Source organism: Perkinsus marinus (assembly GCF_000006405.1).
Source record: "Perkinsus marinus ATCC 50983 genomic scaffold scf_1104296937906, whole genome shotgun sequence".
NCBI classification, from domain to species: domain Eukaryota; phylum Perkinsozoa; order Perkinsida; family Perkinsidae; genus Perkinsus; species Perkinsus marinus.
Window position 1 is genome coordinate 75,112 of NW_003213656.1, and position 26,001 is coordinate 101,112.

The 26,001-nt window shown below is 49.6% G+C and overlaps 14 protein-coding genes and 5 non-coding genes across 19 annotated transcripts; 5 read left to right on the forward strand and 14 right to left on the reverse strand.

The window, feature by feature from the left end:
- Nucleotides 1-1,169: 1,169 nt before the first annotated feature.
- Nucleotides 1,170-1,251, forward strand: Pmar_PMAR015270. The gene has a single exon. It is a non-coding gene; the product is annotated as a tRNA-Leu (tRNA).
- A 159-nt stretch (nucleotides 1,252-1,410) lies between these two features.
- On the forward strand, nucleotides 1,411-1,492 carry Pmar_PMAR015271. Its single transcript has one exon. It is a non-coding gene; the product is annotated as a tRNA-Leu (tRNA).
- A 159-nt stretch (nucleotides 1,493-1,651) lies between these two features.
- On the forward strand, nucleotides 1,652-1,733 carry Pmar_PMAR015272. The gene has a single exon. It is a non-coding gene; the product is annotated as a tRNA-Leu (tRNA).
- Nucleotides 1,734-1,892: 159 nt separating this feature from the next.
- Nucleotides 1,893-1,974, forward strand: Pmar_PMAR015273. The gene has a single exon. It is a non-coding gene; the product is annotated as a tRNA-Leu (tRNA).
- Nucleotides 1,975-2,123: 149 nt separating this feature from the next.
- Nucleotides 2,124-2,205, forward strand: Pmar_PMAR015274. Its single transcript has one exon. It is a non-coding gene; the product is annotated as a tRNA-Leu (tRNA).
- Nucleotides 2,206-2,763: 558 nt separating this feature from the next.
- Pmar_PMAR015275 (hypothetical protein) lies at nucleotides 2,764-4,555 on the reverse strand (the record flags this gene model as incomplete). The annotated part of the gene is made up of 7 exons (XM_002782901.1): nucleotides 2,764-2,925; nucleotides 2,985-3,146; nucleotides 3,196-3,305; nucleotides 3,370-3,499; nucleotides 3,545-4,159; nucleotides 4,203-4,335; nucleotides 4,365-4,555. 7 exons carry the CDS (start codon nucleotides 4,553-4,555, stop codon nucleotides 2,764-2,766), a joined length of 1,503 nt encoding a protein of 500 aa, XP_002782947.1.
- An 87-nt stretch (nucleotides 4,556-4,642) lies between these two features.
- On the reverse strand, nucleotides 4,643-5,771 carry Pmar_PMAR015276 (Programmed cell death protein, putative; the record flags this gene model as incomplete). Its single annotated transcript, XM_002782902.1, has 1 exon — nucleotides 4,643-5,771. The coding sequence occupies one exon, from the start codon at nucleotides 5,769-5,771 to the stop codon at nucleotides 4,695-4,697; it is 1,077 nt and encodes a 358-aa protein (XP_002782948.1). The 3' UTR covers nucleotides 4,643-4,694.
- Nucleotides 5,772-6,004: 233 nt separating this feature from the next.
- Nucleotides 6,005-7,101, reverse strand: Pmar_PMAR015277 (Cytochrome b561 domain-containing protein, putative). Its single transcript, XM_002782903.1, has 6 exons — nucleotides 7,020-7,101; nucleotides 6,737-6,795; nucleotides 6,599-6,691; nucleotides 6,396-6,557; nucleotides 6,257-6,347; nucleotides 6,005-6,211 (listed from the first exon to the last, which is right to left on the reverse strand). The coding sequence occupies exons 1-6, from the start codon at nucleotides 7,082-7,084 to the stop codon at nucleotides 6,034-6,036; spliced, it is 648 nt and encodes a 215-aa protein (XP_002782949.1). The 5' UTR covers nucleotides 7,085-7,101; the 3' UTR covers nucleotides 6,005-6,033.
- A 155-nt stretch (nucleotides 7,102-7,256) lies between these two features.
- Pmar_PMAR015278 (conserved hypothetical protein) lies at nucleotides 7,257-7,667 on the reverse strand (the record flags this gene model as incomplete). The annotated part of the gene is made up of 1 exon (XM_002782904.1): nucleotides 7,257-7,667. The coding sequence occupies one exon, from the start codon at nucleotides 7,665-7,667 to the stop codon at nucleotides 7,257-7,259; it is 411 nt and encodes a 136-aa protein (XP_002782950.1).
- Nucleotides 7,668-8,323: 656 nt separating this feature from the next.
- Pmar_PMAR015279 (hypothetical protein) lies at nucleotides 8,324-9,694 on the reverse strand. Its single transcript, XM_002782905.1, has 3 exons — nucleotides 9,513-9,694; nucleotides 9,329-9,466; nucleotides 8,324-8,789 (listed from the first exon to the last, which is right to left on the reverse strand). Exons 1-3 carry the CDS (start codon nucleotides 9,676-9,678, stop codon nucleotides 8,431-8,433), a joined length of 663 nt encoding a protein of 220 aa, XP_002782951.1. The 5' UTR covers nucleotides 9,679-9,694; the 3' UTR covers nucleotides 8,324-8,430.
- Nucleotides 9,695-9,737: 43 nt separating this feature from the next.
- On the reverse strand, nucleotides 9,738-11,586 carry Pmar_PMAR015280 (conserved hypothetical protein; the record flags this gene model as incomplete). The annotated part of the gene is made up of 10 exons (XM_002782906.1): nucleotides 9,738-9,945; nucleotides 9,991-10,106; nucleotides 10,153-10,243; nucleotides 10,285-10,375; nucleotides 10,440-10,560; nucleotides 10,663-10,825; nucleotides 10,874-10,934; nucleotides 10,988-11,141; nucleotides 11,190-11,334; nucleotides 11,506-11,586. 10 exons carry the CDS (start codon nucleotides 11,584-11,586, stop codon nucleotides 9,829-9,831), a joined length of 1,140 nt encoding a protein of 379 aa, XP_002782952.1. The 3' UTR covers nucleotides 9,738-9,828.
- Nucleotides 11,587-11,658: 72 nt separating this feature from the next.
- Pmar_PMAR015281 (Transmembrane protein, putative) lies at nucleotides 11,659-13,137 on the reverse strand. Its single transcript, XM_002782907.1, has 5 exons — nucleotides 12,777-13,137; nucleotides 12,579-12,726; nucleotides 12,345-12,515; nucleotides 12,043-12,291; nucleotides 11,659-11,939 (listed from the first exon to the last, which is right to left on the reverse strand). Exons 1-5 carry the CDS (start codon nucleotides 13,118-13,120, stop codon nucleotides 11,799-11,801), a joined length of 1,053 nt encoding a protein of 350 aa, XP_002782953.1. The 5' UTR covers nucleotides 13,121-13,137; the 3' UTR covers nucleotides 11,659-11,798.
- An 89-nt stretch (nucleotides 13,138-13,226) lies between these two features.
- Pmar_PMAR015282 (Transmembrane protein, putative) lies at nucleotides 13,227-14,651 on the reverse strand. Its single transcript, XM_002782908.1, has 6 exons — nucleotides 14,495-14,651; nucleotides 14,313-14,411; nucleotides 14,119-14,266; nucleotides 13,900-14,073; nucleotides 13,587-13,835; nucleotides 13,227-13,538 (listed from the first exon to the last, which is right to left on the reverse strand). Exons 2-6 carry the CDS (start codon nucleotides 14,381-14,383, stop codon nucleotides 13,377-13,379), a joined length of 804 nt encoding a protein of 267 aa, XP_002782954.1. The 5' UTR covers nucleotides 14,384-14,411; nucleotides 14,495-14,651; the 3' UTR covers nucleotides 13,227-13,376.
- Nucleotides 14,652-15,284: 633 nt separating this feature from the next.
- Nucleotides 15,285-17,459, reverse strand: Pmar_PMAR015283 (conserved hypothetical protein). Its single transcript, XM_002782909.1, has 6 exons — nucleotides 17,358-17,459; nucleotides 17,179-17,313; nucleotides 16,992-17,131; nucleotides 16,756-16,945; nucleotides 16,575-16,707; nucleotides 15,285-16,528 (listed from the first exon to the last, which is right to left on the reverse strand). Exons 1-6 carry the CDS (start codon nucleotides 17,445-17,447, stop codon nucleotides 15,486-15,488), a joined length of 1,731 nt encoding a protein of 576 aa, XP_002782955.1. The 5' UTR covers nucleotides 17,448-17,459; the 3' UTR covers nucleotides 15,285-15,485.
- An 836-nt stretch (nucleotides 17,460-18,295) lies between these two features.
- Nucleotides 18,296-19,960, reverse strand: Pmar_PMAR015284 (hypothetical protein; the record flags this gene model as incomplete). Its single annotated transcript, XM_002782910.1, has 9 exons — nucleotides 18,296-18,491; nucleotides 18,584-18,640; nucleotides 18,718-18,834; nucleotides 18,883-19,037; nucleotides 19,085-19,222; nucleotides 19,275-19,352; nucleotides 19,398-19,479; nucleotides 19,532-19,659; nucleotides 19,895-19,960. The coding sequence occupies 9 exons, from the start codon at nucleotides 19,958-19,960 to the stop codon at nucleotides 18,296-18,298; spliced, it is 1,017 nt and encodes a 338-aa protein (XP_002782956.1).
- Nucleotides 19,961-20,044: 84 nt separating this feature from the next.
- Nucleotides 20,045-22,087, reverse strand: Pmar_PMAR015285 (protein phosphatase 2c, putative). The gene is made up of 11 exons (XM_002782911.1): nucleotides 21,990-22,087; nucleotides 21,848-21,943; nucleotides 21,638-21,801; nucleotides 21,440-21,589; nucleotides 21,282-21,381; nucleotides 21,117-21,232; nucleotides 21,022-21,068; nucleotides 20,835-20,971; nucleotides 20,588-20,748; nucleotides 20,421-20,533; nucleotides 20,045-20,337 (listed from the first exon to the last, which is right to left on the reverse strand). The coding sequence occupies exons 1-11, from the start codon at nucleotides 22,059-22,061 to the stop codon at nucleotides 20,147-20,149; spliced, it is 1,347 nt and encodes a 448-aa protein (XP_002782957.1). The 5' UTR covers nucleotides 22,062-22,087; the 3' UTR covers nucleotides 20,045-20,146.
- An 873-nt stretch (nucleotides 22,088-22,960) lies between these two features.
- Pmar_PMAR015286 (hypothetical protein) lies at nucleotides 22,961-23,552 on the reverse strand (the record flags this gene model as incomplete). Its single annotated transcript, XM_002782912.1, has 5 exons — nucleotides 22,961-23,004; nucleotides 23,034-23,054; nucleotides 23,123-23,260; nucleotides 23,304-23,439; nucleotides 23,484-23,552. 5 exons carry the CDS (start codon nucleotides 23,550-23,552, stop codon nucleotides 22,961-22,963), a joined length of 408 nt encoding a protein of 135 aa, XP_002782958.1.
- A 70-nt stretch (nucleotides 23,553-23,622) lies between these two features.
- Pmar_PMAR015287 (hypothetical protein) lies at nucleotides 23,623-23,823 on the reverse strand (the record flags this gene model as incomplete). The annotated part of the gene is made up of 1 exon (XM_002782913.1): nucleotides 23,623-23,823. A coding segment is annotated over one exon (201 nt), but the record flags the coding sequence as incomplete, so codon positions are not given.
- A 624-nt stretch (nucleotides 23,824-24,447) lies between these two features.
- On the reverse strand, nucleotides 24,448-25,640 carry Pmar_PMAR015288 (DNA ligase, putative; the record flags this gene model as incomplete). The annotated part of the gene is made up of 5 exons (XM_002782914.1): nucleotides 24,448-24,624; nucleotides 24,670-24,953; nucleotides 25,050-25,185; nucleotides 25,235-25,385; nucleotides 25,429-25,640. 5 exons carry the CDS (start codon nucleotides 25,638-25,640, stop codon nucleotides 24,448-24,450), a joined length of 960 nt encoding a protein of 319 aa, XP_002782960.1.
- Between the last annotated feature and the right edge of the window lie 361 nt (nucleotides 25,641-26,001).

Sequence of the window (26,001 nt, forward strand, 5' to 3'; positions counted from 1 at the left end):
CGCCAGAATTCGAACGGTATATGATTGACAATTCTCAGCAGCCTCGCGATATAGAGAACTATGTCTATGACCACTACTCTCACTACCCGCCTCACAATTTGATGCCTACACAGGCTAAGTCCTTCACGGCCGCTGTTGATCATGGGTATGCCTTCGGTGAGAGGGCTCCTCGGAAATCATAGTCTTATCCCAGTGGGTCGCAAGAGCTTGGCACCACTAATACTCGACGAGGCGCTCTTTTTGACGAATATTATAGAAGATATTTTCACCACAGGCCAGGTCTCGAGGGTTTCGAGAAGTATATGGATGATGCTGTTAGGGTGTAACCTTATAAGTTTCCTGTTCACGCTGGAACTATCGCGTTAATGAGTATGCAAGCGGTGGTTGTTGAATCCGGCTGACTCAAATTCTCAAACCTGGAGATGTACGAGAATGAAAGGTTTTCCCGTGATAGAGGATGCGTCTCCACGCTCGAAGAGCTGACATTACTGAGCGACCTGTGCGGATGACCAAGTGGGTTCGGTATCGTCTGTATTCAGGACGATAGTTCGGCCACCTCTGACCTGAATTCAAATGTTTGACAGATTGACTTTAGTTAAATATCGCGCTGTGGAAAACGCTTCGGTCTCGACGTGAAGTTAGCGTCTACTGGGCGTTGCTCGCCTGATTTCGGATACCTCGATATACATGGGTTTAGACTCCCTAATTTACCAGACAATGGACTTTGATAAACCGGATCTGCGTACGTACGTCAATTTGGCCTCGCAGTGATCCTTTCTTTGCGAAAACGAAATTGCGAATCCCTTTCCCAACCCCAGCGTCTATTGGTTGAAGTGTATTTTCCCGGGTGGTTAACTGAGCAAAAGTTTTCGACAATATTCACTTGCCTGGGGCTGAAGTTCCTAGTCGAGAAACTTCTCAACCTCTTTTGCTGAATGGTCGAATTAGTCTGGAGTGAGTTGGATGAATCCAAATTGTCAAGATGGTCCAAGATAAACATGGCGAGGATCAACCCCCCCATGAAGTGTTTACGTGAATGATCAGGGTGATGAATAAGATTCGCTGAGCACGACTGCTCGTAGGGCGAACAAGTCAGACGTTAGCTTGCTCAGAGCGAACCGTATACATTATCCAAGGTTCGAGCAGGCTCAGTGCTACATTTTGCTAGCGAGTGTTTGCCCGAGTGGTTAAGGGGGTGGACTTAAGATCCACTGAACACGGTTCGCGTGGGTTCGAACCCCACAGCACTCATATTGTTGAACGGTGCGGTGGCTTCGGTAGTCACCATCCTATGGATACCTACGCACCCGCCTTGCGCCGGCTAGGTGCAAACAAGCTGAATATCAATTCGACATCAAAAAACGGATAACCTTTCTAGCTCTAGCAGGCTGAGTGTTGCGGTGCGTTATCGAGTGTTTGCCCGAGTGGTTAAGGGGGTGGACTTAAGATCCACTGAACACGGTTCGCGTGGGTTCGAACCCCACAGCACTCATATAGTTGAACGGTGCGGTGGCTTCGGTAGTCACCATCCTATGGATACCCACGCACCCGCCTTGCGCCGGCTAGGTGCAAACAAGCTGAATACTAATTCGACATCAAAAAACGGATAACCTTTCAAGTTCTAGCGGGCTGAGTGTTGCAATGCGTCATCGAGTGTTTGCCCGAGTGGTTAAGGGGGTGGACTTAAGATCCACTGAACACGGTTCGCGTGGGTTCGAACCCCACAGCACTCATATTGTTGAACGGTGCGGTGGCTTCGGTAGTCACCATCCTATGGATACCTACGCACCCGCCTTGCGCCGGCTAGGTGCAAACAAGCTGAATACTAATTCGACATCAAAAAACGGATAACCTTTCAAGTTCTAGCGGGCTGAGTGTTGCAATGCGTCATCGAGTGTTTGCCCGAGTGGTTAAGGGGGTGGACTTAAGATCCACTGAACACGGTTCGCGTGGGTTCGAACCCCACAGCACTCATATTGTTGAACGGTGCGGTGGCTTCGGTAGTCACCATCATATGGACACCTACGCACCCGCCTTGGTGCAAACAAGCTGAATATTAATTCGACATCGAAAAACGGATAACCTTTCAAGTTATAGCAGGCTGAGTGTTGCAATGCGTCATCGAGTGTTTGCCCGAGTGGTTAAGGGGGTGGACTTAAGATCCACTGAACACGGTTCGCGTGGGTTCGAACCCCACAGCACTCATATAGTTGAACGGTGCGGTGGCTTCGGTAGTCACCATCCTATGGATACCTACGCACCCGCTTAGGTGCAAATAAGCCAGAGGTTAGTTCGCCATCAAAAATCGAATAACTCTTCAGGCAGGTTGACTACTACACGGTGTCGAGTGTGGGGGTTTGCGTGAATTCGAACCTCACAGCACTTGACGAATTTGAGAATCTTGAGTCGGCAAGGCTTAGCCTAGACACTTAAATAGCCTAGCAAGCTATCAGGAGTGTGAAGGTTACGTGCTTTTCCCCTTCCCACACTCCTGTACCAGGGATTTTCCCGGAGTTTATGACCGAATACCAAGGTGGGAAGCTCGAAATTCAACCCATGGGGCCCGCGGAGCATGCAGCCTGCAGGAGACTTAACCCGCTAGGAACCATGTCGTGTCTAGATTCTAAGGTGCTCTTCTCCTGAATAAGGTGTTTACGCATCAATTTGGATCCATCCCCAATGATTCCCACTAATAGCAAAACAACACATGGTCCGAACAACACTAGATGATGATATCCTCAGCATTATGCACAGAATAGAGCATTACCCCACAGACTGTCTCTTACTGCGAGATCCGGCGACAACACCATTGCTAGCACGAGACCAGTCTTTGCGTCTGGATGTGACAGGGGTGACGGAACGGACACCAGTCAAGTGAGCCGTGGGGACTGCGGTATCCTGTGCCGGCGGCGGGGCAGAGGACATCTGATATATAAACATCTCAGACATTATCCAGAGATGGTTTATGGTATTCTAGAGCCCACCATGACGGCTTTCTCTCGGTCTTTCGAACCATCGTAGCTGACGAATGGCAGACTCTGGGTGTTATGCTCTTTCCGAGCACCTTCCGAGCCCGTGACCATAGCCATGGCGGAACTGGTGGCCACGAAAGTCTCCCGCGCCATCAAGTTGATCCATGAGCTGTCCTGAGTTGGAATCAGAATTTCGATACTCGAAGGAGGATCCGCACACTACTTGAGGCCTGGCTTCTGCTCCCACAGGATTCGTTGAGTTCGCTGCCGATGCAGAGCCGAAGAGGCGGTCGAACTGCTCCTCGGCTTCGCTCTCATCGGCAGGCTGCCCACCTACAAACGATGATGGCCAAACCCGGCATTGTATGACATGAGCGCTGAGTTCCTTCTGCCTCACCCAGCAAAGACATAGCCTCAAAGTTCAGAGCACACACACCGCGCATGAAGACGCGCTTGAGATTATCCTGCATCATACGTTTCGTCTGCATCTCCTTCTCTAGCTCTGCTGTGAAGTCGTCTATTCTAGCCTGACGAATGATAGAATATGATTCTTTCCACGGAATGTCGTCTACCAGAAGCGTCGATCTCTCCTCCTCCCAAACCGCTGACTCATTAGCTCGCAGAGTTGCATTAGCCAACTCCATATCAGCCTGCTTTCGGGCAGCAGCCCTCCGCATAGACCGGAGCTTCCACGACACGAAGACTCGGCTCGACAACTTCGCCTTGTAGAGAGCTCTCGAGAGCTTCGACTTCGTCTTTTCGTCCAACTGCCGGAGAAGTAAGCGAGCAGGCTCCAACTCCGCCAGGCCACGTACCCGCAGACTATTGTATATCTTCCATCGGGCCATCATCCTAGCCATCAGCAGCTGCCTGCGTTGACGATTACGCTGCTTGTGATTGAGAAATTGGACGCCTTTGATTTGTCTCTCGAGGGTCGCGACTCGATCATTCGCTACACTGAGACGACAATCAGATGGAACGATCACTAGATGTGTGAGTGTGACGTAGTAGTAGATGACGTTATACTCGAGTCGCTCATTGAGAGCCTTGATAGTCTCTTTGAGATTGACCTCAGTGGCCTGTGCATGCATCTTGGCTGCAGTTGACTCCGCTTCGTGCCTCCGCGTGATACGTTGGCGCGAATCCATGAAGGCATCCGTCGCAGCGGTCCGGAGTTTGCCCACGACCTACGGAGGAGTCCCCTGGTGATAGTCAGCGTGGTATCCTCACTCCGTCAAGGGCCTTCTGGAAGTCCTGCATGTCAGCCCGAGCAAGAGTCGTCTTGGTCTCGGTTCGGGGAGTCTCTTCAGGAGACGGAAGCTGAGCCATTGGGCTCGGTAGTACTATCCCTTCTGGGATGGGCCTAGCAATAGGATCGCGATTGCCCCGCACTGTATGAGGGTATCGGCCAACCTATGCTCGGGATAGTCCTGTTGCTCGTCGCTGACCTCGTCCGTCACTCTAATAGCCCCTGCCTCAATCTCGCTCTGCTCATCGAGCAACCTGTCCAACACTGAACTCGCATTGCCATCATCAGCTGTGCAGGCATGAGCTCCTTCACTGCCGCCCTCAGGTCCAGACATATAAGACACGTTAATATCAGTCCTGCCACTCAAAGCTCACTACTGATATCGTCATTGGATTAACATCAACTCATCACTATAATTTGTCGGAGGAACGGTATCAACATAATGTCTATTTACGTTACTTTGCTATCATCAATTATCGACTCGATGATACAGGAATGTCCACAACCTCTTGCTTCTCCTCATTCGACGCAAGCCACTCCTCCGGCTCCTCCTGTGCGGCCGTGAACTCTCGAGCATAACCCTTGATATCGCAATCAGCACTGCATGTGTATACGGCAACAACACCAAAGTCAAAATCGCAAGACGCCTTATAGACAAGCTGTGGTTGGATTTGGAACTCAAACTCCCTCGGGGCACCACACAGTTCACACCGTGTCGGGGACGCGGGCTGCTTCCCCATAGAAGTCAGCCATACAGGTCTGCCACCACGACGATAGTAAATAACATGACCAGGGTTAGCCTTTGCAAGGAGCTCAAAGTCCTTATGCGCTTGGTCGTCAGCATCTATCTCCGGACATAGTTCATCGAATGCCTCGATCTCCGACTCATCCATCATCTCCTCCTCGTTTTTCTTTCGGTATTCCTCGAGAAGGTGACTTTCGTCCCCAACCAAATCAGAAGCCAAGACATCACTTTCGCTGTCGGTCATTTCTTCGTCGCATTCTTCGATGAATAGACCAAACTCATCAACCTTCAACTTCCACCTACTCTCGAGTCTCTTCCGACAGGACACATGCACGCCCTGACCGTCACACTCGGCGACATCACGCGGCAGACCGCACAAAGAACAGCTCTTAGGCGCGATAACATCATCGCTCACAGTAGTGTCGTCTTCTGAGGCCGGGACTGGGGGGTAATACGCGTTGTCCCTTGGCAGTTGTGACCGCAACGCCCTGAACGATCCTGGACAGCTCCTACACGCAAAAACATATATGGTCCGATGGAAGGCTGCATCGTTCCCCCCAGGAGAGTAGATCTGAGCCAGAAAGGTGAGCGGCTTGGCACAGGAATCGCAAGTGAGATCTCCCGATGGCAAAAGCTCCGGGTCGAGCCATGCCGGGGAACCACCAATCTTGCTGGGAAAATATCGTCGTTGAAGTAGATGGTACTCAGAGGGCTTCACAGCATAACCGACCAGAGGAGTAGAGCCATCCTCGGCGTCACTTGATGTCTCTGATTGGGAATCGTGATTGGGAGAGGAGACGTCCATGATGGGCGTGATCAAAACTAAAACATTGATGATTAGTGAGGAGTCTAGGAAGTCCACAGTTGCACATTCTTAGCTTCTCTGGGACCTTATCCGTGCACTATGGCTAACATACCAAGTAGAGGCTAAATCGACGAACGAGATCGGACCTCAAATGGAATCTTGGCGATATATTATTTGGTTTAAGTTGCGCTTGGGAAGATTGAGGTACCGCCCAACGCAACTTCGCTAGCTCCAAAAACTGACGAGCACTATGCAGTGTAATTCAATACTTCTTTATGAAAGCAATGTAAGCAAACACCGACAGAGGTAGAGTGAACAAGGCCGTCACGTGGATGGCATTGAGGCCAAAGGCAGATCCTTCGACCATCCTATGACTCATTTTGTACCATCCTGTGACGCAGGCAATATAGGCCAGGATTAGTGTGATTTTGCCACAGTACCTACACCAACGTAGCAGCTAAAGAAATATTGACCGCTGAGCTCACCTATGGATGATGCGGATGTAAGCCTCCACAGACGGGGACGTCCTGATCTTACAGTCTGGATCAAGAGCTAGGAATCCGCCACATGCCTCACCTGAACAGAGGCAACTCCAACATGTGATGGATGCGTTTTGTTACTCACCAATGAGCAGTCCTGCAGCCGTGACGCCTATCCAGGAGTGCCAAGACACAAGATGATTCTTCTGATGCATCTCCTTGTTCGTATAGATGACATAGAGACCACCAACTACGAACGTCAGAGTCAGGAAAAGCAGAAAACCATGGGTTTTCGTATTATAGTAACCTGTATCGACACTACATTGCTTCGATGGGCGATTTGAATACCCCCAATTTTCTTGATGAGCACTGCTGAGGTGGCAATCGGTACCGTACCGACGAGCATGAGAAAAGGGTGCCAATAGAACCAGTCGATAGGAGCTGAGGACCCAGGTGTAGAAGAGTAGTCCAAAGAGTCCAACTTACTGGGCTTTAGAGCTAGTACCGCCACAATGGTGAAGACAACGAGAGGCCCAATCATTGACCTGAAGAAAGGGAGGGATAGACGAAATGCCAACTAGCTTGCACTCATATCAATGGACCGGCGGAAAGGCGAAATATACACATAACCAACTACAAGTTCTAGTGACAATATGGAAATCCGGAGGCATTTTTCTTCCGTAGTTAGTGAGGAAACTTCTGGACTCAGCTGAGGAAAGTGGACATTTATTTCAACACTGGGAAGCCCCCAGGGAATCCACAAGCATACTGGAAATAAATCTTGCGCCGTCGAGTTTCATCAGCCTTGACCTTGGCGAGAGAGTCTGCACTCATAGACACTGGAGAAGTCGTGATGGCGTGACAAAAAGAACTGCTATCAATGTTCACGGTATATCTCCGCTGATTCCCGCCGCGCCTAGTACGAAACTTCAACACATTACAGTAACTAGATGATGCAGGCACGTAAGCAACACTATTGATACAGTGACGTCGAGGTGGAACAACCCTAATCGAGGAAACTGGAAGTATTGCTATCCTCCTCTGAAGAAAACGAACTACTGCTGCCAGCCATCTTGTCCGAGAACTCGATCATGGTCCTTATGAAGATCTCGTTGGTCATTCCTCTCGGACAGTAGCCGGAAGTCGTACCCAGTTTGGATACATCCTCACAGTTGCTGTACATATTGTCAAAGAAAACACATTCGTCATAGTTCATCCCAGTAGTGGCTCTGATCTTCCTCATATGTTCTTGTTTATTCTGCCAACCCCAACCCTCCCCTGCAGAGACCTTCTTCAGAGAACAGCCGGGCTGGTCAGCTATAGGATGAATCAAGTCGAGGACTTCCATAGCCCAACGTGGCTCGGCCGTCTTAGATGCATATCCGATCTCCACACCGTGCCTCACTAGCCACGTCATTATGGCGGGTATATCTTCGAACAGTGTCAACGAGGGCGACCCTGAGGAACTTAGTCTTGCGAGTAGAGGTGGCTGATAAAGATTACCCTTAGAGTAGACGACACCGCCATCAAACTTGAATGGAGGGCCATAACAGAATTCGACATCTCCTTCCCATACAGTGTCATCCAGGTCAAACACCTGAGAGGCTCATAATACAATATCAGATTCACTATAATAGTAAGGGGTTATCGACGAGCTTTGATGCTGATAAACTTGGCCCGACAAGACTGCAGTATTATAGTATGTACAACGTATCAAACCTATGCGCCTATAGACGACGGCGCAACGTAATTTACATAAACAACGACATGCAGTATCATCTTATTACAATCAAAGACGGGAACGGCAAAGGCTATGAAATTGCCAGCAATCGTACCACATGTGTTGGAAGAACCGCCAACTTCTCACGGAGGTCTTCGAGTCCCGTGAGACCCCCCTGCTCGTCTGTTCTCCCTACTTGGACCTTCCCTGACGACACTGGGACAGACGACGCGTTCTTGTCCCGTCTGCGAGCCAACTTGACTCGTTTCTTGACCATGGATAGGGATATTAATTCACTGAACTACCCACCCCTGCAGACCCAATACGTACATAAAACTCGACCACCAGCGACGTGGTGAAGCTCCAAAAACAGCAGCTCTACCAAAGTGCATCAAAGAGCAGAAATTATATCGTGAAATGTAATACACACCGAGGACAGTGTAAAAATCCCCGCGAGAAATCACAGTGGGAGTACTTCCCTGGATTCGACCCGGACCTTGTCGACAGCAGCACGGGCTTCGCTGGCCAGACCAGCCGCCACTGTGTGGAACCGTTTGGTCCGACGGTGGAGCAACCGAGAGCCGCCAGGTGGCAAGAGGGAAACCCCCATAGGCTCCTCGCCAAGTTCCGCCTCTGCTAATGAAGGTACAGTAGTTGAGACCCCGCTGAAAGTTCGGCCTTTGCGGAGAGCGCATGCGGGGAGGCGAATATCAGGAAGCCTTAGACCCGAGTCTGTAGTGATAATCTCCTGATCATCCAAGTCCGGATCGACAAGAATAGTGGACGTTAGCTCAGATGCATCGATGACCCGATACGTACCTACATTCGATGCTGTAGCCATTGAATATGGAAAGGTACATGAGACTGCTCGCGAGTGTGCCATGAAGAACTCTTAGTAATCGTATGACGAGTATAGTAAGATGCCTTCCCGACGTCAATCGCGATACTCTACTCGTGTGAGTGGACAATACTACTACTAGCAGAAGTGTAGTACTAGCAGTCTGCTAGTACTACACTTCTAGGCCGATAGCTATGATACTGCAGTGTACAGATACGACTATCACCAATACTAAAAATGGCCGGCTAAACCGAAAATGTCAAGGTGTGCAGAGAGGTGCAAAGTCTGAGCTGTTCACAGAAGCCATTAGGCCACATAGTCAACTTGTATACCTTCGAAAACACTCTCCGGATCTACTCCCGAACCCGACTAGAATACGATACCCACTTCCGTTATAGCCGATAGAGCCCCTAAGCGTTGGATCTAAATCAGTTGTGACTTTGTTGGTAATACGCTCAACTCGGTATTCTAGCGTTTTCCGTATTTTCTCGCGATACTGCACTAAACTTATGGGACTCACCATCTGGCTTGAGACACTTCCAAGTCTCTTCTCCCTGATCCTGCCCGATGTCCTCATCACGACGAAGAGAAAAAGGTAGATCAGACTCTGCTAGTGCGGAGAAGTCGAGCTGCCGTACAGAAGCGCTGACGTTTCGGTCTAACAACAACAGCATCATCCTCGGTGGATTACTCTGCAGCCCTACACAGCTTTCCCATTGCAGTCTTAGCAACGCCATACTGAGCTGCTATCGAGTCCACTACTGTCTCACTCAAGGACTGGCTCGACGGTTCCTCATCCACGGCGCGTGCCTCGAAGGGGTGCAGCGGCGATGAAGCATGTGAGTGTGATACAGATCGAGTTTCTCGCATCGAGACGGACAAGTCTGAAAGAGCAATACCACACCCGACACAAACTCAACCTATTTCAATGAAGGAGTCAGATTAAATGGTGAAACAGTGAGAAAATGGCGCTGGGTAGTATCACAGGCTCAGTAGCCGTAGTAGTAGTAGAGTAACCTCTCATATCCACACAGCTAGAGTAGCCATTGCTCCGAATCCAACGAGAATTGCGGTAAGCTTGCTAAACCGGCCCTCGGCAGAGGCGAAGACCTGGGGTATTATCTCCATTGAGCTCACCTGTATCGAAACTATGATTATGATTCGCAGTATGCAACAACACACCTGTAGGAAGGTTCCTGATGCTAGGGCCTTACATGTGGCCGTGAAGACAGCCGCTGCGTGCACGCTCTTCCCAGAGGAGATTCCAATATTGCCAAGTAGAGCACCGACGGGAGTACCTGATGATCGAGGCAATGCTAGAAATAGAAACAAGCCCTGACTCACCAGCGGCGAATATAAGACTGTATACAAAAAATCGCCTGCCCGACACGGTAGACTCAACCAGGCTACATCCTAATGCAAACGCCGCTAGTGCCTAAAGCAGAGATACAAAAGCATAAAGGGCCGAAGTCCTACCTTATGGGCTAGAATCGCTGTGAGGACAGGTATGACCTCCCAGGAATGTGTAGCCGATCCGACACCCAAACCTTCCATCACTGAATGGAAGCTGAAGAGGAGAGGAGTAGCGAGTAGAGCAATTTCGCTGACATTTGGATTCACCGAATGGTCACCTCAATGCAATGAAAAGCGTCATTGCGCCGATCTCCGCACAGGGCCCTGCTTTCAGCGGGGCATGCTTCAGCTCCACATGATGATGGTGATGATGCTGCTGTTGGAGGAGGAGGAGAGGTTCTGAAACATACTCGTCGGTCCCATGCCAGAAGGGCAGCTCCTCAAGCTCCTCGAATTGGCGGACGCAAACTACCCAAGCGGATCAGTAGACATAACAATTACGCTCAGGATCGGCTTCGTCGATACTGTGGATACTGTGAGTATGGTGATGATGATGATGATGGACATGATCATGCTCATGTACTGGACAACATTCGTTGTGATACCGTGGCAAGAGAGGATCTATAAGGCCGTCCTTCTCCTGTGCATTCCGATTCTCGATTGCCTACCACCAACACACGATACACTCGCGATCGCGAAAATAATCAACTACCTCACAACAGCTATCGGGATCTGCCTCCTCGCAGCAACCATGAGGACCGACAAGCTCCTTCCTAAGACCCGGAAACGACATATCGTCGGTTATCGAGCAGAATCATCCGTTCACCTAGGCAGTATAGGGAACTGAGTTCTATACGTGACGCACGCGGCTTCCGAGTGGGGGACTGCTGTACTCGCGGGTAACAGAGCCGAAACCATCTCCTCGATGGAAAGCAATAACAGGAATGCCACGGCGGCCCATGTACACGCAATGAGAGCACCTACCATATACAGTGAAACCGACTGAGGAACAACTTGGGTAGACTCACCAAACTGGGGGTTATGATCTACGTAGATCCCGATGAGGTCCCCGACAGCATCAGGAAGCATGTGACAGAGTCCAGCGGCGAACAAGACCCCAGCAGTGAATGCTTGGGAGACCGAAAACAGCAGTGGCCTTTTGATCTTTCCAACCTGAATGGGCATAGGTACTTCGGGTAGAAGTGTACAGAAACCAACACGATTTTCCTCAACTTTCCTCCCAGAATTTCCACAAATGTCACCTACACATGTACTTGAACATGTGCATATTTTCTCACGCCGCCATGCATGAGCACTAACACCCCCCCATGCCCCGTATAGTACCTCCTTCGCTGCCCACAAGCCCAACAAGGCGACTAATGCAGCTGCTACTATTGCTAGTAGCTTCACGGAGTGGAGAGACATGATATCAATGCAGACCACTGTCGATCAAGAGGAAGAAGGTTACCAACACAAACACAAGCAAACTCGAGACGGCGAGGAAACCCATTTCAATGCTAGAGAGATATCAATACGATTTAGTAACGTACATAGAAGCAGATGAATACAAGGTTGTGAGGTGCTGAGGTAAATAGCAATGAAGCTAGGGGTGTTTTACCACATAGGCAAGCATTGTATTAGTGAGCCTTTTGTGCTAGGTAGCCCTTGTTGCGGAGCTCCTTGATAACCTTGGGTACGGCATCAGTGAGGGCACCTCCTAGAACGAAGCATCCACCAACAATGACGTACCACGTCAATGGGTGGCTGAGGAACAGGGCCTGAGTAGTAGCAAAATTCGCGTATGAAACTGGAATCACTGAAAGAGCGAAGTACTTAACGTCGTATAGTAATAACGATTTTCCACAGAGATGTATATACTACCTGATAAATGAATGCGAAAATGAGGTCCGACTGCCTGACAAGTGAACTGGTCACTGCCGACTGACACAGTTGCATGCCGTAGTTGAATGTCGCCTGGCCAACAAGGGCGCAACAACCGACCGAGATAATCACTATGTAGGGCACGATGCCTCGAGGCCACCTCAGAGGCGCTAGCTGTGCCACTAGAGGGATAGTCGCTACGCAGGTGCCGATGATAGCAAAGGCAAAGACAAGCTGAGACCAGTGTGCCTGAGGAGCATACTCGGTGAACCAACGCTCTATCAAGATCGCACCAGTATTACCCTGCGGCCGATATTACTGACTGTGATGAAAACCATAGCAGAGCAGAAGCTACCGCAAAGGCATACTATAATGGCTAGCCATCTAGGCAACTGAGCATCGACATTACCCATGGCCTCATACCCGGCTATTGAAGAGCCGAATAGCCACGCTGGATGTGCGATGCAGAAGACCTATCAGTAACAAGAAGGATGGAATCAAGCACAGCCCAAGCCGCCAACTCTGTGAGTTATTACACCACAGACTGCAAACAGGACCGCCAAGACCTGCCTGGGAGCTATTTTCTCGTGGATAAGAATAGGAGCTAACGTAAGGGTGAACATAGGCTGAGTGAAGAATAGACTAGATGCATCTGCCAGAGGGAGCTGAGACAAGGAGTAGTATCTAACAAAGAACGACCAGCGTCCACCAAAGTCATCGAGGGAAGCCCCTACAGAATCCAGTTCCCTGCGGCACCGAAAAGGCCTCTGAGCATGACCCACCAGAAGAGATGATGAGGCGCACTGAGGCTAGGCAAGACAGGTACCTTAGCCGCCCTGCAAGCGGCCCATGCGAATATAAGCTGCATTATACATCGAATAAACATGGTCTCCGAAGAGGCAAACCAGCGACTAGCGATAGAGGCCAGAAAGCTCATCGTGGAGAAGGCAAAGGCCGAAATAAACACAAACACGACGCCCAGGCCCATGCGGACTTCACCACGTGAGTTAGCTCGAGGGCGAACCGAGGTAGGCGCAAGTAGAGGCGATGTTGACTCCGTTGAGAAATCGGTCTTCATAGTAACGTAAGAACACTAACTATACGATCGACTCTCCATTGTAGCATACCTCTATACATATTTCACAATCTCCCACGTATTTGCTCATTCAACACGACAAGAAGATTGAAATATGATATTACACAAGTAATAGGGCACTGCCACTGCTACATTGAGATGTAAAATCGGACGAATCTCTATCAACGTCCTTCCCACGTTGAATCGCCGATTATGAACAGATACCACAAAAGCTCCTCAAAAACCATTTTGGAAGTCATTACACATTTTCGACTTTGCGGCTTGATCTTACTACGCCGATATATCCCCTAGACTTGAGCTCAGTGACCAGTTTCGGGAGAGCGTCCACCAATGCTCCGCAAAGGACAAAAAAACCACCCGTTAGAGAATACCACGTTAAAGGGTGGTTGAGAAAAAGAGCCTGAGAAACCCCAATCCTCGAAGCTCGGTGATCCACATCTAATCCCACCTGATAAACGAAGGCAAAGATCAGGTCTACTTGCCTGACCAGGGAGCTGGTGACCGCTGACTGGCACAACTGGATGCCATGATTGAATGTAGACTGGCCTAGCAGGGCACAGCAGCCAAGCGAGAATAACATGACATAGGGCCAAGGGGTAGATGGCATTCTTAAAGGAGACCATTGAAAACATAGGGGTATTATAGCGACTGCTGTACCGAAGGCAGCAAACGAGAACACAAGCTGTGCCCAGTGTGCCTGAGGATGTATCAATGAGGCACAATCGATTAATTCCCATAGAGCTCCCTCATCCCCGTATTACTCTTTTGCCAATATGAGTGACTGTTATGAATACGAGGGAGGCCACGAAACTCCCACTGAGGCATACTATGACAGCCAGCCATCTGGGTATCTGTGGATCTATATTATGCATCACTGCAGTAGTAGAAGCTGATGCCGCGCCGAAGAGCCATGCTGGACGAGCAATACAGAAAACCTGAAGACTGGTGTGAACAGGGAGAGCACCAGTGATACCGCCTACCCCACAGACTGCCATCAGCACAGCCAAAACCTGCCTAGGAGCAATACTCTCATTAATCACCAATGGAGCTAGAATTAAAGTAAACATGGGCTGTGTGAAGAACAGACTAGAGGAGTCCGCCAGAGGCAGCTGAGAAAGGGAATAGTACCTACAATTTTGATGCCAACATACCACATGCAATGCACACTGCTTACAGTATCCAGTTGCTTAGTGCTCCGAATACGCCCCTGATGATGACCCAGCCCTGTAGGTTGTCCGCCTCCATGCGGCTCGGCAATGGGGGCACTCCTGCTCTCAAGCATACCATATATGAGAATATCAATTGCATAAGGCAGCGAGTAAACATGATCTCCGAAGATGAGAACCACCGGCTCACCATGGAGGCTAGACAACTCATCGTAGAGAAGCCCAGTGCCGATATGAGAAGCAGAAGGATGCCCTCGCCCAGCTGCGCCTTCCCTCGACTATTTGATGTCCCTCCCAGAAGGGGTTCCGTCACTGCCGGGACAGCCGCTGTGTTACCTTGCATAGTGGATGAAAATGAATTGAGAAAATCTGCGTAAATTATTCCGGCATTACTACACTTACGGATTATGTAACACAATAAGCACTCTCGAGGTAATAACGACTATACGCTTCTACAACTCCAGTGTAGACAAGGAGGCCATACGAGTGCTAGAACATGCCAACATTGTTAAAGAACAGTAAGAAGGACAATACGACGGCCAGAAGCACGGAGAAACAACACGACACTTCATAAAAACTCTAACGGGAGGAAGGCCCCACACGTTACCCATGTAGGGCCTCGTTCATGCCTACACTGGTGTCTACCTTCTTGGGCATAAAGAGGGCAATACGACAGAGGACCAGAGAAGCATAAACACCTGCTTACATCACCGAATCCATTTTTAGTCTGATCGTCACCTGCGGATAAAACCCAAGGGCGGACTACACGACTCCGACCCGGCACTTCTTATTGAAAAAATTATTCCAATAGAAAACAGTTATCACCCCAGCAGACCCTTACCAACTCTACACAGGTGTAGCGAGATGAGGTGACTATTGAAAGTAATGAAACAGGTTGTCACAAAGGTGTGGTATGACTCATACCACATAGGTCATCACAATTGGTAACAACTATTCAACTTATTTATACACTGATAAAACGGGAACATGAATGTAGACGAGCTATCTTCCACATCCCACCAACGTAAACATCATCAACAACACACTAATGGTCAACTACAATTACAACTACAGGCCTACTAATACATCCAGTTGTGAACAAAGCCAGTGGAATGACGCTTCTAGTAAATCAAGTTTATTTGTATCAAGGCGTAAAATCACGATTCCAACTATACAGATGTTTATCCACTGGTGGTTGTTTCCCCAGCGGGTACCTTAACTATTCGGAAGAGTTTGCCTGCCACTATCGCTATTGGAGCAGATAGAGCGGACAAAAGAGCACCCAACTTTGCTTGGGCAAGCAGGTCCGGCTGGGTATAGGCCGATTGAGCCACGAAGAGAGCAACGGTTAAGCCGACGCCAGATATTATACCAACAACAAAGAGGTGTTTCACAGTCATACCATCTGGTAGACCCAATTTGAACACAGTGCTGACGACCCAGCCGAAGGTAAATATCCCTACAGTTTTACCAACAATTAGGGAGACCGTGATAGCCAATGTTATTAGGCCGATCGAATCTCCACCAAATTTGACACCGGCGTTTGCCAAGGCGAAGAAAAAAAGACCGCAATGAACAAAAAAGGCACAATCGTGGTCAAACTTTTCCAGTGGACCCGCCACTACCCTACCTTTCTCAAGCGCCAGTGTAGACCCACAACTGCTCGATTCTGCCCTCGACCTATCACCATCACTATTCTGTCTAGGCCGCCACTTCCGCCACAATTTGACGAAGCGATTCGGTTCACTGGTGTCTATCTCCTTGGGCATGAAGGGGACGATAAGACAGAGGGCCAAAGAAGCATGAACGGAGGCTTTCAGTAAACCATACCATGCCAGAGGGCCACACAGGAACACGTACCATGCCCAATGCTTCACCTTTAATTCACGGAGGAAGAATGCCAGCACGCAGCCTGCCACACATAATAACAAGTAGACGTATTCAGCGTTATGGGGAGATGGATAGAAAAAGGCAATGATGAGGACACCTCCAACATCATCTGCAACGGCCAAAAGTAACAGGAAACGAATGGCAGAATGCCCTCCGCCAAAAACGAATGAAGCTACCAACCACGCGATGGAGATATCAGTTGCTACAACGATACCCCAACCGTGGAGAATATCTGACAGGTCGTTTTCATAGCTGTCGAATCCACCCAGAGCTTCCATGACGAATATGAGGCACACGAACACCACGATGGGACCGAGTATTCCACCCAGAGTACCTAGAATGAAATTTCACATAAAGCACGAACAAGTCATCTGGTTCACTCATCAATGGCACAATAGCCTTCTTCATTGGAGACAATGAGCCTCCAGGCAATACTGCGACGACTATCTCCACCATAGCTATGCCGAAGAAGAAAGTCATGAACACGTCATTAATAAGGAAGTGTAAAGTTACCTAACATGAGAAAAGGTCTAGAAGGCAAGAACAGGCAGCTTTCACTACATGATGGCCACCAATGGAGAATCCTAACTGCATGGTCCCCTCGCTGTCCGTGCCCCAGAGGTAATTATAGTTACTCTCATCAATATTAGCCCATAACAAACCCGCGAGAATACCCAACTGCAATGGTATAAAATACATTGTTGCAATACGTCGAATATACAAGTACCAATACCTCCATGTCATAATAAACCTAAATCCATTTCCAACCGACTACTGCCCATCACTTCATAACTCACTTTCTTGGATTGTCCACACTGGCTAAGACCTCATCATGTCCTCGGAAAAGATGATCATGTGACTCCAACGCCAACTCTACTTGCAATCGAGTGGCTTCCATAGCCAACGCCCCATCCGTTGCAGCACGCTGTACGTTTTTCTAAAAAGTCACCAATCGTCTCATACACTGCTACATGCAGGACTCACTTCCTCGTAGATATCTCGAGGAATCCTGGTGGGCGAGGCAGCCATGAACTCAGAGTCCGTACGAGGACGAACAAACCGGCTCTCTTGTGGAACTACTTCGGTAGTTTGACTCCTATTCACTGAAATCGCAGGAACCTGATCTAGTAATAACAACCCTCTTCTGAGCAGGTTTACACTACGTCTTGGAAGAAAGCTCGCCTCCTGTCTGAGCCTGCTTTGAAATCGGCATAGCTCAAAGTGAAGGAAGAGTTCTGATTCTGATTATCCATTTAAAATGTACTAACGACAGAATAACGCTACTGTAATATGACCACCTCCACTGCAGTAACTCCACAAAGTTCGTCTTGAGATATACAGCCAACACTCGAGATGACAACGCTAGTGAAGGGTGGTCCAAGCTTGATGGGCATCACGCAATTGCATGGGTAGTTTAGGTGACAAAGAGACTACGTCGCATCACAATACAATGAAATAAGCGCTCGCCCAGTAATACGTCTACGTATGTGTGCCGCGGCGGCCATATGTAGATATCAGTGGTTCTAATAATCATACTTTATGAAAGAAATACTGCCACAACTTCAACCTAAATTGGGTTTTCAGCTCCAATTTTTTTTATTTTTCATTGCAAAAGGGGCAGTTACGCAGTTATCACTCGAATGAAATAACAGCCATGTGCGACCTGTTCCATTTAAAGCGATTTTTAGACGAGCGTAAAGGTACTACTGTCACAAAACAGCGAATCTCGGTGGGAGTTGGATTAAGATCGGTTGAGCTCCGGGTTGAACTCGTTCATTTCGTCGCCACTACGTTGAACGGTCAATCACCATCACTCTTCACACAGGAGCAACCAGTAACAAACGAAATGCTTCAAGTCGGCTCTAGTTTGGTCGTGCCTGTGAATCTATTCTCCATACACTGGTTGTTGCTACACAACGCAACATTTTGTAATCATCATTGACGCCTTTTATCACTATTTGAAAGACTTCTGCTCTGTTGTATCATACCAGAAACGTTGTATACGGAACGCATTAGATCAGCTATGCACTCCATAACAGCCGTCTCGTCCACTGATGGATCCATGAACTCAATAACCTACGATAACACACGATATATGAGCTTAATTGCTGTTGACAAGAGCGTTTGAGCGTTTCAAACAGCTGTATGCATTCACCTTGGATTGCTCACTCCTCCACGGTGCCGATGTTGCCGACCCCTCAAGCTTGGATCTCCCAACACTTTCATCGAAGTCACCGCCAGAGGATGTCGACACCACTTCAGACCAATTGATATGAAGTACTCGACAAGTGACGTATCTGACGAACCAAGTGCAGCTATAGTTCGCTCACTTTCAGAGCCTCATAGAACAGAATGGAGGGAGGCTAAAGTGCCTCTTATGCGAACCTACATTGCGGCAATTGCCAGGACCTCGGGCCGATGCTTCAGACACAGTGGGGCGCGGAAACTGAGCGCAACATCGATATATGTAGCGACCTCCCATAAGCAAGTCGAGAATCGCTGAGCATCTCAGCAAGGACCCACCAGTCATTGAGAGTCGCTCGAGCTACTCTGCCTATAATCGCTCTGTTAACGCCTGCTGGGAACAAGGACTCAGCCGGGTAGATATGTAGCTCTAGCAGTGATGCCATGATGTCATATCTATTCATGTACATTGCACAGGACAAAAACGACCATCTGGCCACTTACGGTAGTTCAGGTTGGAGATTGGACCCGATTACTCTGAGGAGCACGAGGCTTTCAATCAGAGACACTTTGTCCCTCAAAAACCGACGCTGCTCGTGTAATCGATCGGCATGCACTGTCGTCTGGCCGGACATATGACAGATGGCGGTATCCAAAACCTGTAGAGATACCCTCAAAGCATAACCGTGGGGAGACCACCATCTACCGCTCGCATGACTTGCGTGAAGTTGGCAGTCGCTTGCTGGCCACTAGGTTGTCCCCCGCTGCGAGGAGCCGCCAGTGACCTAGGCAATCTGTCCTCACACACCTTACACGCCAGCACGATGGACGCTATTGCTATCAGCTAAAACAGAAGGGAGTTGCCCAAAGAAGCATCGACTAAGCATAAGCATTACATATCGATCATCCGAAAGGTCCTTCATTCTCATCTTATCCAATACCGAATGCAAATAAAGCATTGCAGTGGCCGTAACCTGTCAAGACCGCCATCAGACTAGACAACCCATGAACCGTGTCACCTCTTCAGGTAGATCCAAGGTGTAGCATATCTCGAACACAAACCGAGCCAAGTTGTATAGGCGTATGCTCTGTTGCCGCTGTCTGAAAAGAATCCCTCAGCACGCCTTAGTCGGCCAAGCATCGGCTTCACTACTCTGCCGACTCCCAAGACCCCATAGTGTTCGTCTTAGTCGCCCCGTCAACACCTCGTGCTGCTGCCCCCGCATCTCCAGCGTCTCCTGTTCGAGTACCACCCGTAGCAGGTCCTCCATCACATGACTCCTAATGTAAGATAGCTACTACCAGTATTGTCACGTTGAGGTGGCAATATGCACATGGTCAACCACATGCGTTGGTGACAATATGAATATTCTGAAGAAATTCCTGCAGGTTGCTGTATACTTTTAACCCAATTCCTATATTAACTCCTATGACTAGTGAGTCAACTCCTGAGCTCAGCTAAGGAAAGTGAACATATATTTCAACACTGGTGGCAGCAGAGCGTCCCCCCCACTACTTCAGGACTGGAGGCTCCACCTGCCTGATTCTTATAATGGGTCGCTGCTAGCATAGACGCAGCCATCTCGACACAATGCAAAGTAGGGCACTTCTGTACGTTTTTCCACCACTAAAACACAAGCCTGCCAGAGGCGATGCTATACGTTCAAAAAAGTTTAAGACATGTACTATTTGTTGGTGCATTTAGACTGAGACTGAAACAAGACCTGCACTATCTCCCACGACCATATCCACCATCAGGAGTACAGCTTCAACCACTAGTGGTATGGCCGACTGTAGACGAATGATCCTTGATCGGACGAAGATCGATTATACAGACCGAAATGTCATCATGGAGCCTCCGACGTTGGTTGCCCTGTGGGAGAGCCTGGAGCTCCGCTAAGCTCTTGGAGCTCTTCTTCGCTGCTCGACTCAACACCTCTCCTGTCAGCGCCTCTGCAACTGAGAATGAAAACGACCATGGAGACCATAATTCCAAACTATTCCGTCTCAGACGATTCTCCCTCACTCTAGTCACAGCCTACCAGAGTTGGCACTCCAACTGCTGTTTTCTTGTAAAAGTAGTCGCCTCACGAACCCTACAGCTTCTTCATCAGTCACATTATCCCACAGACCATCACTGCCCAATATTATGAACCTGCCAGCGTTAGCCAACCTGCAATTCTCGCCTCTCGCACAACGACGTGTCTACTTGTCATCCTCATGTCGTGGATATACCATCACCTCGGGCTCGCTAGTGATGTAGGGGAAGGAGTGCTGCAGTGGTTGAGTAAGTGTATGAGCAGAACTCTTTGGGTCAGGAGGTGGTAGGAAGTTCCGCCCAGATGCATGGTTAAAGAGAAACTCGGCCGACTGACCACAGAACAAAACGTCAAGTGAGGAATGCCCCAGCCATTGGGAAAACACCAAGATGCTCTAGGGTCGATAGACGGGGTTACCTTGAGATAGAAATCACCAAAACTTCGAGTCGGCTGGAGACGGCCCTTGACATAACAGCCCGAGTACTTGGTAGCATGTTCCAATCTCTCTAGCTCGACGGGGTAGCCCAACCACGACTTCACGGCCAGCCAGCCGCCTGAAGGACATGCAATTCAAGCGATATATGGTGCCCATAGAGAACCTCACTCTTGGGAACGGCCACGACTACTGGTTCATGCCACTCTTTCTTACACCTAGGAAGAGAACAAATATGCACACCACCTGAGAGCCGTACCAATTACCTAACAACATTGTTCTCATTAGGATGTTCGAGCTCGAGCCGTCTCTGCTCTCGTACATCGCTGGCGTTATGCTGCATATTCAACGGCAATGCAGGACGCTGATCTCTATAAAGCACCTTATAGGGCAAAGGACTGGTCCTCTCATCCACGACTTCCATGACTTACCGCCTTACAGTCTCCAGCATTCGCTACCACCAGGCTGGTCTGTGTGATGAGCAGTGCTAATCCACAGGCGCCAGTTTTCACAGTCTGGGAAAAACCCAGTCTGAAAGAGGTAATAGTAAGGCCCTCACGAACTACGGACCTGGCGTGACATGCCTTACTTCTGAGCTTCCCGTGCGTGCTTTTCCAACTCAGAATCCGCCACCATAAATGCCTCCTTGCATGCCGACTCAATTGTACGAGAGTCTATATGCCCAGACTTGTGAGGGAGTCGACTGGCCAACAGCGATGGTAGATGACCACGGAGGTACCTGGTCAGTGTTTCTACTGCGACGGCTCAAAAACGAGCATATCAATACTCAGCGACCTGCCAGCCTCCATGCCCATCGAAAACACATGCACAGAGCGTTCCACCCGGGAACTGTTGTAATGCTAGTCGATCTTCACAAGGGGAGTTAGCCGCGTATTGATGGCAGCCAATCCGAGCGCTTGGCAGCGGCCGTGCTGATGTTGCCTGGGCAACCTGACCAACGGAGACGGGTATCCACAGTAGCCTTTCTGTGACCTACAGGCATGAGAAGCTGAGGGCCTTCTGCCCCTGTAACAGGAGCAACAACAGCCGATCCCTGAGGGGCTCCCTGCTCACATCGCGTTCGACGGGCGACCTATACCAATGATTGCTGCTAAGGCAAGACCCTGCAGGGAGCATACCTCTGCAACCTTTACAGCCGCTACAACTGCCGCCGGCATCCACACAAACGCGGGCCGGATTAGACCCGACATCACTGAGGGCCAATTAAAGGCAACCCAGGAGGAAAAATGACTCAATTGTGAACCAGTGTCCAAAGAACAACAGCGACCCTGCCCTAGTGCAACACAAGTAGTAGTGGGTTCACGTGTTGAGAGACTTGAGTGACTCTCTGTAACCACACACTGCGACCGGAGCCAATAGAAGCGACAATCACGATGGCTCCCACTGCAGATGCAGGGAACCGTTTTCGCCAATCGCTAATCCAAACATGCTAATAGTAATATAAACAATATTCATAGTAAGAGTGCAATGGTTGTCTTGATGCCACTTCAGACAAGCAAACGCCGCGAAGACCTACAGCTTTACAATCACTACTGTGACGTCATCATGTATATTCCTCCTAGTTCTGCCAGGTTGCATACGTCGAACAACGTTCGGAGTTAATTTCGCTGACCGAGCGGCTTGGTCAATGACCTATCACCGCACCCACTACCACACACACACGTTAGACCACATTCTCCCCATACTCGTGATACTAGGGCTTCTGCTGCTGCCTGTGGCCCTTCCCGTTCAAATACATCTACCGCTGTTGAGACGATCTCAGGATCCGGCAAGTAGTCCCAAAGGCCATCAGAAGCCATTATCAAGAACCTGTGTTATCATGCTGGCCTAGCATCGACCCAGCAGATGCCTACATGTCCCGAGTCGGGTCCCTACACTCTGTACGAACATCGGGTACTGCTGATACATAAGGTGGAGTGAAGGGCGGGAAAGGGTTCTCTAGAACAACCACTGCGAGAACTGAACCTTAGGTCGACTTTTACCATCGTCATCGCTACGTTCATGAGGATAAGGAGCTACTCTCGCCGCTCTCGCAATGTCCATGTCCTGCTACAACTATCACAAGTTGGCAATCTAAAGTGCACTGACTTTAAAATAGAAGTCTCCCAACGCTCGGGTTGGCTGGAGTCTTCCCTTAACATAACAGGCCCCCCACCGAGTACCCACGGTCTTACCATCACTACCTGAACTTTGTCGTCACCCGAGCCACCAAGAGACACATAAACCGACTCTCACTGCCTAGGATAATTACCTAACTCGATGATCTTCTGCTTACAGTGGACCAAATCTTCCTCTCCTGGATGCTCAGCCCTCAGCTTTTCCTGTTCAATTGGAGAATCTGCATTGTGAGCAGCCGTCAGCCACTCCACTTCAACATGCGGGGGAATCCCTGCTGATACCAACGTCCTCGTCTAAACCCTACCCTGACCCACTTCGTAATGGTAGACTATTCGGGCTCCGTTCATGACCGTCAATAAGCCGCCTCACGAGCATAGCTCGACAGTCCCCCACGTTGGCAACACAATAGCTATCCTCAGCCAGGAGGACCGATACTGCACAGGCTCCAGCCTGATGGAACACTAAAGTAAACTGCCGACATGCTCAATGGCTACCTGCATCTTGGTAAGGGTAGCAACGGACATCTTGGGCGGATCATATTCCAGTTGCTCCTCTTCAACCATCTTACTATGCCTTAACAGACTATCGATCTACACAGACAGCCTCACGAGAAGCCCATCCTCAGCCGAGCACCTCTCGCTTGGTCCATTCTAGCAGATCTCCCTCTAGGCATTTGTACGCTTCAAGTAGAACCGCAGCTAGGGCACAGCTTTTACCTTCTCCAATTATTGAACGTATGAAGGAGGGCATATAGGCAGCCGCATAATCGGCAACATGATAACCACCATGACCATCAAAAACTGCTGCGAGTATAACACCGCTTTGCTCAGAGACCTATACGAACGCCCATTTCCATTGACTCGGAACAACCGGCCTACTATAGTCCGTATAAATCGATCCTCGTTGGGGTTGTTGCTTGCTACAGAGCATGCTCCCACTGTCGAAGCAAGTACAGTAGGATTATCAAAGTGCCGCGGTCGATCAGATTTTAGTTCCACCTGGTCCACACAGTGTCACCATGTCCAGTCACCTCCACTACCCGTATGTGCTCCGTGTAGGACCGATGGAAGGCCCTCATCCGTTTGTGAGCTTTCATGTTCTCCCATTCCTCTGCAAGTGTCTTCTTCCCATTACCGTTGTCGCCTATGTCCGAGCACATACAAGCAGCCGCCGCCGCTCCTGTGGACACAACCACTGCCAACGGGGTGTTGAATAGTCGGGGTAAGGCACTAAACGACTGCCGTCCCCACATGAATGATGGCGTTGGAGGAGTAACGTTGGCGGGAGGAAAGTACGACACAAACTGATGAAAAAATCGTAAAACACGGCTACCAATGCAACCCTACATCGGCCAATCCGGTAAAAGGAACTGCTCACGTAATATAATAATAGTGAAGGCTATGGTACGGGGCCCTTTGAGAGCCTATGAGTCAATTTAATGTCCAAACTTCCGCAGGATCACCCCCGCTCCTCATCCTCGCCACATGTTGATCCTTCTGACAGATCTGGACGCCTCATCTCCTCCAAAAAACGCTCCTTAGACATGTCGACTCGCTCCCTTAGGTACACCGGGAAGCGAGGCCGACCCGTCAAGGCCGATATCTCGGAATACTTATACTGTATAACCGTTCCTACCTGAACAAGGACAGTTCAAGCCACGGAACAGGCCGGTGATACTACCGGTGGGGGATCTCTACGGATCTCGTCAGTAAGACCAGATCCAAGCTTGAAGATGGTTCTGTCTCTGTCGACCACAACCAGCGAGGATATCCCTCTGTCACTCCCTCGCCCTTGATAAGTAAGGTGGCCGATCACTAGTGCCTCTGAATCATCGTGAAGCTTCACTTTAACTATGCCTGGATTCCGCTTGTCAGAAAGATACTTCCCCTGTGGATCCCGCAGGATCAATCCCTCCCCACCAGCTCTGACCATCTCCTCACAGATGCCGGCGATGTCGCTATCAGCTGATAATGTACAGAACGGCTGGTGTAAAAAAATATGCCCAACCTCGCGAGCCGAAGGATCCACGCAAGATCTCTCAAGATTCCCATCCAGCGCACTCGCAAGATTTGCCGAAGATTTGCCGACAGAATGGACGCCAATCGGCTGCAAAAGATGTTTAAGGAGTTCAAACCGCTCCTCATAAGGCAGGTGAGCCGTCTCCTGCGATGCTAGGTCATAAATGTGATACTGGACCTGACATAAGGTCGTCTATGAGACCCATGGGACTCCTCCAGAAGTTCACCTTGGCCCAACCTTGCTGGCATCTTTGTCTCCTCAATATACCTGCAGCTTCAGAAAAAGTGTGTCGGCCCATCCACAATTCGCCATCGAGGAAGATGTCCGGTCCCAGATGGCGGTCCAGTGCGGCAGTGAACCAAGGTGGCGGCCGGAACCTACAGTGAAGCCTCCCCACAGCGACAGCGCTAGTGTTCCTACGTAAGGCCGTAGCGGCTCTGAAACCTCCCACGTCCCCACATTGCCCTGACGCCGTCCAACTTCTCGGCGCAGAGCCAGCCCTCGTAAGACTGTCCTTTAATAGCTTTGGAACACAGAGTAAAGGCAGGCCGCGGAAGAACACGGCTGCATACTACTGGTGCTAGTGTAGTGAGTACACTACTGCTACTACTTGGTAACGGAGATATTGACATGCATTCAACTGAGATGGGTCTCAACTTGCGTTCGGGGCGTACGTTTCAGGGCGCGCGCGATTTTCACAATTCATGACATCTGCCGCTGCGCTTCCTGTCGATGTCGATGACTCCCATATGGACCCGAATGCAACCACGGCTCGTGGGGGATCGTCACAAGGTGGCTCGGAATTCGGCAATATGAGGCGAAGATCTATTCCTGCCAGCTCTACTCTTGCACGCATGCACGAGAGGCTGTATGGGAGGAGACATGTCGGCGTTTTACACTTCCATCGCAGTCAGAGACGGACGTATACAATCATGACCCTTCGTGTTTTCGATCTCTCCGCTTCACCGGTCTAATTATCCCGATACGTAGCTT

Coding starts and splice junctions, on each gene's coding strand:
- Pmar_PMAR015277 (XM_002782903.1), bottom strand. CDS start 7,084: ATGAGTGCAGACTCTCTCGCCAAGGTCAAGGCTGATGAAACTCGACGG. Junction 6,796..7,019: donor CGGCGCAAGATTTATTTCCA/GTATGCTTGTGG, acceptor CCCTTTCTTCAG/GTCAATGATTGGGCCTCTCG. Junction 6,558..6,598: donor GCTCATCAAGAAAATTGGGG/GTATTCAAATCG, acceptor GTGTCGATACAG/GTTACTATAATACGAAAACC.
- Pmar_PMAR015285 (XM_002782911.1), bottom strand. CDS start 22,061: ATGTCGGGTCTAATCCGGCCCGCGTTTGTGTGGATGCCGGCGGCAGTT. Junction 20,972..21,021: donor AGTCGTGGCCGTTCCCAAGA/GTGAGGTTCTCT, acceptor CATGTCCTTCAG/GCGGCTGGCTGGCCGTGAAG. Junction 20,338..20,420: donor CAGTTGGAGTGCCAACTCTG/GTAGGCTGTGAC, acceptor TTTCATTCTCAG/TTGCAGAGGCGCTGACAGGA.
- Pmar_PMAR015283 (XM_002782909.1), bottom strand. CDS start 17,447: ATGGATAATCAGAATCAGAACTCTTCCTTCACTTTGAGCTATGCCGAT. Junction 17,314..17,357: donor GGCGAGCTTTCTTCCAAGAC/GTAGTGTAAACC, acceptor TTACTAGATCAG/GTTCCTGCGATTTCAGTGAA. Junction 16,708..16,755: donor TCTCCATTGGTGGCCATCAT/GTAGTGAAAGCT, acceptor TTCTCATGTTAG/GTAACTTTACACTTCCTTAT.
- Pmar_PMAR015279 (XM_002782905.1), bottom strand. CDS start 9,678: ATGCGAGAAACTCGATCTGTATCACACTCACATGCTTCATCGCCGCTG. Junction 9,467..9,512: donor GACTGCAATGGGAAAGCTGT/GTAGGGCTGCAG, acceptor TGTTGTTGTTAG/ACCGAAACGTCAGCGCTTCT. Junction 8,790..9,328: donor GAAGTGTCTCAAGCCAGATG/GTGAGTCCCATA, acceptor CATCGAATGTAG/GTACGTATCGGGTCATCGAT.
- Pmar_PMAR015282 (XM_002782908.1), bottom strand. CDS start 14,383: ATGGAGGCGGACAACCTACAGGGCTGGGTCATCATCAGGGGCGTATTC. Junction 13,836..13,899: donor TCACTCATATTGGCAAAAGA/GTAATACGGGGA, acceptor ATACATCCTCAG/GCACACTGGGCACAGCTTGT. Junction 13,539..13,586: donor TCTTTGCCTTCGTTTATCAG/GTGGGATTAGAT, acceptor GGGGTTTCTCAG/GCTCTTTTTCTCAACCACCC.
- Pmar_PMAR015281 (XM_002782907.1), bottom strand. CDS start 13,120: ATGAAGACCGATTTCTCAACGGAGTCAACATCGCCTCTACTTGCGCCT. Junction 12,516..12,578: donor TCCTGTTTGCAGTCTGTGGT/GTAATAACTCAC, acceptor TGTTACTGATAG/GTCTTCTGCATCGCACATCC. Junction 11,940..12,042: donor TTTTCGCATTCATTTATCAG/GTAGTATATACA, acceptor GCTACTACTCAG/GCCCTGTTCCTCAGCCACCC.